The sequence below is a fragment of the Anomaloglossus baeobatrachus genome, chromosome 1 (assembly GCF_048569485.1).
Source record: "Anomaloglossus baeobatrachus isolate aAnoBae1 chromosome 1, aAnoBae1.hap1, whole genome shotgun sequence".
Classification (NCBI taxonomy): Eukaryota; Metazoa; Chordata; class Amphibia; order Anura; family Aromobatidae; genus Anomaloglossus; species Anomaloglossus baeobatrachus.
Window position 1 is genome coordinate 888,217,291 of NC_134353.1, and position 10,000 is coordinate 888,227,290.

General features: G+C 35.7%; 1 protein-coding gene across 4 annotated transcripts in view; it reads right to left on the reverse strand.

The window, feature by feature from the left end:
* ISL1 (ISL LIM homeobox 1) overlaps window positions 1-10,000 on the reverse strand; it is an 11,469-nt gene that overhangs the window by 1,189 nt on the left and 280 nt on the right. For 2 of the 4 annotated variants that reach the window (XM_075326698.1, XM_075326682.1), the window contains exons 2-5: window positions 9,281-9,470; window positions 6,848-7,110; window positions 2,642-2,925; window positions 851-1,018 (exon numbers count right to left, since the gene is read on the reverse strand). In XM_075326698.1, the coding sequence (XP_075182813.1) occupies window positions 851-1,018; window positions 2,642-2,925; window positions 6,848-7,110; window positions 9,281-9,470 (905 nt within the window). Of the gene's footprint in view, window positions 1-850; window positions 1,019-2,641; window positions 2,929-6,847; window positions 7,111-9,280; window positions 9,471-10,000 lie in introns of all 4 variants that reach the window. The other 2 variants (XM_075326690.1, XM_075326672.1) reach the window with 1 other exon arrangement.

Here is a 10,000-nt window from a genome sequence, read left to right on the forward strand (position 1 = left end):
AAAAGAAAAAGAGTGTGAAAGACATTTCCAGACCAAACACAAAGCACAACACCAATAAGTACAGGAAGCATGGCCTGAAATCTAGAGCTAACATATCATGGATCTATAAGGGTCAGCATACAGGTATGTGACTATACAGGTATATAACATCATGTAAGACACACAATAATGCATATTATAACAAATTCAGCTCTGCTACATTATGAGTGTGTGTGCATGCATCTATGAGTGTGCATGCATCTATGAGTGTGCATGCATCTATGAGTGTGCATGCATCTATGAGTGTATGTGCATGCATCTATGAGTGTGTGTGCATGCATCTATTAATGTGCATGCATCTATGAGTGTACATGCATCTATGAGTGTGTGCATGCATCTATGAGTGTGTGTGTGTGTGTGCGCAGGCATCTATGAGTGTGTGTGTGTGTGTGTGTGTGTGTGTGCGCAGGCATCTATGAGTGTGTGTGCATCTATGAGTGTGTGTGTGTGTGTGTGACTGTGTGTGTGTGTGACTGTGTGCGTGTGCGTGTGTGTGTATGCATGCATCTATGAGTGTGTGGCATCCATGAGTGTACATGCATCTATGAGTGTGTGTGCATCTATGAGTGTGCATGCATCTATGAGTCTGTGTGTGTTCATGCATCTATGAGTGTGTGTGTGTGTGTGTGTGTGTATGTGTGTGTATGTGTGTGTGTGTGTGTGTGTGTGTGTGTGTGTGTGTGTGTGTGCGTGCATGCATCCTTGTCTATTTAAAGCCAATATAATGTATAATGTTGCATAACCTCAGAAATGTGTAAAGTATATTATACAGAATATTTTCATCCTGATGAGAAAAGTGAACAGAACTCACCAGTTGCTGGAAGGCCGGCTGATCAATGTCACTCTGCAGGGCAAAGTCACTCAGGACCTTCCACGGGGGCTGGTAACTCTGCACTTCTACTGGGTTGGCTTGTAACCCACCATCGTGTCTTTCGGGACTGGAGGCCACCATAGGGGTCCCTGTCATCCCTTGGATATTCTGTAATGACAGGACAATGCCTGCGAATTACTGCAGGGTCACAACAAGAAAACTATAGGCAGAAAATGCCTTCACCAAGGGCACAAACCTCCGAGCAACTCTCCTGTGCCAGGGGAGATAAAGCTGAACCTGCCATTTACATAGACACCTGCAGTATCAGACTTCTGTATATTAGGGAGAAAGCAAAACCTAGAATGATCCACAATACAACAATGCTTCATGTGCTATTCACAGCAGGATCATGTACAATGTAGCCCAAGGCATACAAGCAGAAAGATGCACTGCTGCAATACTATATATATATATATATATATATATATATATATATATATATATATATATATATATATATATATATATATATATTAGAAAGAGACACTGTGAAACTATTGATATATATATATATATATATATATATATATATATATATATATATATATATATATATTCATATTTCACATACTATGTGTTTTATGCTCCTTGCTATATGTGTGGTGTGAAAAAAATATTATATAGTGCAACATAGATGGTATTCAGTATAATATTATACTATTTCTTTCTTTTTTCTTTCTCTCTTTTCTCTTAATTCTCTTAAATGCATATTTATCTATCTATGTATCTAGCCCTCTATCCAGCTATTATGTATCTATCTCAATCATCTATCTATCCATTTATCTATCTATCTATTATTTATCTTTATAGTCTTCTATCATTGATCGATTCATCTATAAATTATCTACCTATTTATCTGTCAATCTATCTATTATCTATCCATCCATTATTTATCTATTTATCTATCTATATATCTATCATCTATCTATTTTATCTATCTGTCTGTCTATCTGTCTCTATCTATATATATCATCTATCTATCTATATATCATCTATCTATCCATCTATCTATCTATCAATCTATCTATCTATATCCAACCAGCATTATATAACCTGCTCTAATTATTAGATACTATGATACCCTATAAACCTTTTATGAATAATGTGATATGCAGCATAATATTACACATGTTATTATTTGTAATAATACTTCTTTATACAACTCTTTTAACAATCCCATATAATGTAGTATAATGTTATACAATATATTAGTTTTCCTATAAAAGTTTTTAATATTACATCACAAAATACCAAACTATACTATATAATACTAGACCTTCTAAGTAATGGCTCAATGTGATACATAAAAACATTGAGAAATAATGGGCATCAATTTATTGTAGGAACCTATCAAAATGCATAATAATAATAATAATAATAATAATAATAATAATTTTGCCCTAGAAATTAACAACATAAAAGTACTAATAAGCATTCTAATATTGTATATTTCATCATGCAAAGCTCAGATTTGCATAGCACAAGAAACCTTCTGCAGCAGACACAGCTCAGCACTGTTCACATGGCCAGAAAACGAGAGAGCATTAATGGTAACATCGAAACAATGCTGACAATGCTGCAGTAGTATCTACCCTCCATATGGAATAAATAAATTCCTATAATTAGCTCTTTATGTGTTTTGCTACAATGGTAGTGTCTCAGCGCGGTGTGGCTGGCGCTGTGCGGAGCGCCCCCTGGGGGGCAGGGCGGGCAGTGCTGCTCTTCACTCACCGTTTTGTCGTTCGGTTGCTGTTGCTGGAGCTGTTTCATCATTATGCTTCTCTTCTTGTCTTTACATCTTTTATTTTGGAACCAGACCCTAATGACCCTGGGACTGAGGCCAGTCATCTCTACTAACTGTTCCTTCATGAGGGCATCAGGCCTGGGGTTGGCAGCATAGCAGGTTCTCAAGGTGTGAAGCTGTTTCTCATTAAGAACTGTCCGGACCCGGGTGGTCTTTTCTGGCTGTTTGTGGACGTGGGGTCTGAGGGCCGGCTGCCGGGCAGAAATGGGCTCTGCTGTAAAATGAATGAATCGGTCTTGAGATAACTCAGCAAATCCCTCTACTTATTATTATTACTATCATTAGTATTAATATTATTATTACTATTTGTATTATTATTATTATGCATTTTACTTTTTTAACCACACATCAACTGAAAATACATTCACAGTGTATACTCCATTTATAAAAGTCAAGAATATGCAACAATAAATAATGTATCAACATATATAGCTTGTAACAATGTGTCTATGTGAAATCATTTATAAAAGTGGAATATGTTAAAATGTAGCAATATGCGTCCTATATAATGTATCAATACAAAACACAATATTATGTATCCATAGGTAATATGCAATATGCAAAATAATAGAGCAATATAAGTGTGTAGATATATATATATGCACATACATACTAGAATATAATACATATAGTTATATAATATTATATAGTATATAATATAATTTGTACATATAGTTATTTGATGTATAATGGTATATATATATATATACATAAAGTTATTTGATGTATACTGAGTATGCTGAGATATATACTGTATATCTATACTATAATATATTATGTACATATAGTTATTTGATGTATAATGATATATATTATGTACATACAGTTATTTGATGTATGCTGAGTATACTGAGATATATACTGTATATCTATACTATTATATATTATGTACATATAGTTATTTGATGTATAATGATATATCTATCTATGTATATATGTTCATATGTATATATATAATATAATATGTCATGTACATAAAGTTTCTTTATGTATACTGAGATATATACTGTATATCTATACTATAATATATTATGTACATATAGTTGTTTGATGTACAGTTTTATATATATATATATATAATTATACATGAAATAGCTACATGTATATTATTATTACTATTATTATTATTTGTATACAATATATTACAGTGCACCAATAGAGTGTAAGACATATATTAAAAATCACTATGCTATATATATTAGGATGCAAGTAATAATTCATACTTTTGCAATAATTAAGAAATGCTGGATGATCTAAACTACATCATATGTGATAGTCATATAATGAACCAGCACATGATACACCGCAATGTGTCTACACGTCATATAATTCAATATATCCCAGAACACCTATATAATCACATGAATATGCAAAACTGCCATCCATAACACTTGTATTATATTTTCTAGATGCCATCCATGTGTATAGACTTATGCTTGGGGTCCATATACAGATCCCCAACCCCCCCCCCCCCCCCTTCCGCCCCCCTTCCCCCCCAGGGCATTTTTCCCAGGCCTCTATTGACCAGCAGGCTGTACAGACTTTCACCAAACCTCCTGGCTGAATAAACAGGACAGGAGAGTGCAGCCATCAGAGGGGCTATTCACAGCATTGCTACAAGCTGATATAAAGTACAATAACAATAGGTAAACACTGGTTCTCCTTAAATATTGTGTTAAGCTGATAAGATACAACAATAAAGCGCAGCACATGGGCAGTCGGTGCGCGACATTAGAAGGCGCAGTGTTTGCTGTAGATACAAGGCAGATACCAGCACCAGTGACTTTCAGCTCTGGCTGCTCGTGTGCATTAGTGCCAGGCAGGTAGGACACAGGCCTGGGCTAACCCCCCTGAGGTATTTAGTTGATTTGGTTAAATGTATCCAATCTCCCTTCAATTAGTCAGAAATGGACTGGAAAATTTCCTTTCGGATTATAACAAGCAGTTTATCCAAACTCTGCTATGTGATCCTTGTGCTGGAGTGTGCAGGAGAGTGGAGGGGAGGAAGGGGCATTCAGGAGCCTGCACATACAGAGGGGGCACCCCGAGCTGAGAGAGAAAGAAAGAAAGAAAGAAAGAAAGAAAGAAAGAAAGAAAGAAAGAAAGAAAGAAAAAAAAGAAAGAAAGAAAGAGAAGGAGAAAGAGAGGAGAAAAACAAGTAGAAGAAAAGGACAAGAAGAAGAGGGGAAGAACAAGGAGAAGAGGAGAGGGCATTCAGGAGCAGAACCTGCACGTACAGAGGTGGCAGAGGAGAAAGACAGGAGAAGGAGAAGAAGAAGAAGAAGAAGAAGAAGAAGAAGAGGAGGAGAGGAAGAAGAGGAGGAGAGGAAGAAGAAGAGGAGAAGAGGTATTCAGAAACCGAGCCTTCTCATACAGAGGGGGCATCCCAATCTGAGGAAGAAGAGCAAGGAGGAGAGAAGAGGTGAAGGAGAGGAGAAGGAGGCGAAGAATGTGAGGAAGGAGAAGAAAAGGGGGAAAAACAAGGAGAAGAAAATAGGAGAAGAGAAGAAGAGGAGAAGAAGGCATTCAGGAGCCGAGCCTACAAATAAAGAGGGGGCATCCCAATCTGAGGAAGAAGAACAAGGAGGAGAAGAAGGAGAACAAGAAAGAGGAGGAGAGAAGAAGAAAGAGAAGAGGAAGGAGAAGGATGAGAAAAAAATGAGAATAAGGAGAAAAAGAAGGAGAGCAAGGAGGAGGAGGAGGGCACCATCACTTGAGCTGCTGCAATTACGGGAGATTAGCTTGTTGACAGTTTAAAATTACAGTCTAAGTATCTGCATTCATTTCTCAAGACTATCCTGATATACTGGGGTGATGGGGGGGGGGGGGATGATCCCACCCCTAAATATAACCCGACCCCACAGGGGAAACATCTGTGCTGCTGTGTTATTTGTGTGATTGTTTGATCATGGGGGGGGGGGGGGGGGGACAATTCGGGGTTAAAAAAAAAATAAAATATATATCTATATATATATATATATATATATATATATATATATATATATATACAGTATGTGTGTGTGGTAGCTGACAGCAGGTGCATGTAACATATTATTTGTCTATATATATGTATATATATATATATATATATATATAAAATGTACAATTATCAATCAGTCTCTATACAAATTCTCAACATATAAAGGATTTGCAGCTTTTATAAAGATATATTATTTATCTGTCCATCAACAACATATATCATATAAACGTAGATGTAGCCGAAGCATAAAAGTAGGAGGTGAGAATCTTCACAGGCAACGTCCAATCCTCTCATTATCAATGGAAAAATTAGAAGCAGCACTGCACAGGTTAAGATTAGAGAAACTTTGACTTTTTAATTGTGTCCAGGCTGGAGAAAGGTTCACACATGGAGCGAACTAAATAAAAAGACAAAGTTTTCCTAATATTAACCTGTGACAGATAGATAGATAGATAGATAGATAGATAGATAGATAGATCGAGGGATAGATATATAGATAGATGAATAGATAGATAGAGGGATGGATAGAAGGATAGAGGGATAGATAGATAGATAGATAGATAGATAGATAGATAGATAGATAGATAGATAGATAGATAGATAGATGGATGGATGGATGGATGGATAGATAGATAGATAGATAGATAGATAGATAGATAGATAGATAGAGGGATGGATAGAAGGATACAGGGATAGATACATACATACATAGATGATAGATGAATAGATAGATAGGATAGATAGATAGATAGATAGATTCATAGATGATAGATGGATAGATAGATAGATAGATAGATAGATAGATAGATAGATGAATAGATAGATAATAGATACATAATGAGAGATAGATATAGACATAAAAAAAACAGATAATAGATAAATAAATAAATAAAAAAATAGATAGATAAAGAAAAAATAGATAATTTATATGTGATAAACAAATAACATATAGATGCAGAGGATGCAGCGTTTAATACATAATTTGCATGTGGATAAAAGACAGATATTACTCCTCTACATATAAATGATCTTTCCATCGCATCTTCTGTATCTATATGCTATTTCTCTTCCTCTTCCCTCCATCCTTTCCCCGCACTGTACCGCAGTGAGTGGGCAGCCCACAGCCGATGGATAATCCTGGGTGACTCCGTACCTGCCATCTGCAGGGGTCGCGCCGCCGGGTGCAGGGGGCTGAGCGGGTCGTTGCCCCCCAGACTGGCCCGCTCCACAACATCATGGTCCGCCCGACAGAAAAGTCCATCTTCCCGCAGAGCAAACTCGTCCCCGGGGATGAGCTGACGGCTGCAGGCCACACAGCGGAAACACTCGATGTGATAGACCTTGGAGCGGGCGCGCATCACAAAGTCATTCTTACTGAAGCCCAGGGAACACTTGGCGCACTTGATGCCATATAACCTGGGGGGAAAGAGAGGGCAGTCACATCAGGGACACAGCATATAATACAGGATATCCTCTGTTCATATATTATCTATATCCATCCATCTATCTATTAATCTATCTATCCATCTATCTATCTATCTATCTATCTATCTATCTTATCTATCTATCTATCTATCTATCTATCTATCTATCTATCTATCTATCTATCTATCTATCCCTATATCTATCTATCTATCCCTATATCTATCCCTCTATCTATCCCTATATCTATCCCTCTATCTATCCCTCTATCTATCCATATATTATCTATCTATCTATCTATCTATCCCTCTATCTATCCATATATTATCTATTATCTATCTATTATCTATCTATCATCTATCTATCCATTCTATTGATCAATATCTATTTATGTATCTCACATAATATACACACACTCTATACACTCTATGGCTATACACACTGCATAAATACAAACACACAATCTACAAAGTATAATCCATGTACTAATAACATCACATACAGTATAATATAAGCTCCATCCCTCTGACTTCCCTCACTGCAATATAATGACTGTTTCTGACATCAGCATATCAACTTTTTCTTAGTAATGCAGCCTAAGGATAGTTTATATATACTACCAATTATAAAACGTCATCTCCCTGTCTTACATGCACAATTCTATTCATCAGCCATAGATCTGAATTAATCTGAATTATTTATTCACAACAATACATATCTATATATATATATATATATATATATATATATATATATGCATATATATAGAATCTCTCTCTCTCTCTCTCTCTATATATATATATATATATATATATATATATATATATACTGTACGTGCATATAAATTACATAGAATTATTGTATACACATTAATTTCAGGTTGTGCATAATAAAAAAATACATTCTATTATAACTAATAATAATGTATCAGCATTTTTTATACATTACAATTAATAATGTTAGTTTTATATGACATTTATTAATATGTTGGATTATTATAATTATATTATGGAATTTGCTATGTATTTTTTAGCCTCCAATCCTCTTTGTAGATTAATTTTATGTGTAAACATTTCTGCCTCAAAATTCTCCAAAAAACATTGTATCAAGCAATAATGTATGAGAACTGATCGATTTACATTTTTGCTTTTACTATATTTTATTCTAAGATACGATCATTTTAATTTGTTTTCTATATCTATCTATGTATATATATATATATATATATATATATATATATATATATATATATATATATTTCTACATTTCCTTGTTATAACTTAATACAGGACAATGTAAGACAAAGGCAGTTACTGGGGTCTCACAGAGGGGGCTGCACAGGATCAGCCCCAGCCAGTCTTGGTCTAGGCGGGTGTCTGTTGTGTCACTTTATCAGTTTGCAGGATTTTAATGTGAGGAAGGAAGCAGTTTCCCATTATCTAAATATCCCAATTGTTTGCGAGCAGATGATGAGCAATTTGATCTGTTCTGTCTAATTCATCAGCCCAGATAAGATAAGAGATAAGAGGCAGGGAAGGAGGTGGCGACCGGACAATACACAGCAGATATGCAGGGCTGATACAGAGGCGTGCAACGTATTGTATAGTACAATTTTACAATTTCGGATCCATGGTATATAATGTGTATACATCGTGTGCGATGGAGCTGTTCTAAACACACACAAATATATATAAATATACATAAAAATAAATATCTATCTGTGTATGGATGGACATATGTATATATATATATATATATATATATATATATCTGTCCATCCATACACAGATAGATATTTATTTTTATGTATATTTATATATATTTGTGTGTGTTTTGAAGCAATATTGAAATCAATAATAGGGTCACAGAAAATGACAGATATGATATCTATATCTATCTATCTATCTATCTATCTATCTATCTATATATATATATATATATTTAAAATATATGTATGGATAAAAAAAACCTTTTTATATATATATATATATATATATATATATATATATATATATATATATATATATACATATATATGTATATATAATGCATTGAAGCACCAGCATAGTATAGAATGAAATATGTTGCAGTGCTGTGGAATAATATAGAGTTTCTGAGTGCATATCTCCCCCACATTAGTGGTCGTGCACCCTCGGCAGCCCACCTGATGTAGTCCCTCTTGCAGTAGGTCTTCCCGTCCCGCACGAAGCAGGTGCAGGTCTCGTCCAGGTACTGGCCGCACTCCGCGCACTTCAGGCAGGCCGCGTGCCACTCCAGGTCCGGGCTCACCCGCAGGATGTACTGGTCGTGGATCTGGTTCCCGCAGCCCACGCACAGGGAGATCAGCCGCTTTTCTGCAAATAAATACAACGTGACATTAGGTAAAGCAGCCGAATTCTGTACTAAATGTAACAACTACAATAATTATACGGATATTAATATTGATTATAATGATGAGGATAATGATGATGGACAGAGGGGGTGGGGGGGTCCCCCTTTTTTTTACTATTGGGGATGTGTGCATTTTGTATCATATAATATAATATAAATAAAAATGCAATAAATGATGAGTCTTGACTTATGTAATTTGTTGTATTGTTGTCCATATTATATTTCTGTGTGTGTGTGTGCACTTCTGAGGGGGTTGTGCACTTTTGACTGCTGTCAGGCACAACACACACACACACACACACACACACACACACACACACACACACAGACACAGACACAGACACACACACACACACAGGCTTATTTGCATGTGTCACTTTGTTTCCAGTGCAATCAATGATTACAACTTGCAAATGTCTGCTGGAGACATGAAGTGTGACCCAGTGTAGAATGGGCACAGAGAGGAGGGGGCGCCGGCTGCCAGTATACTGAG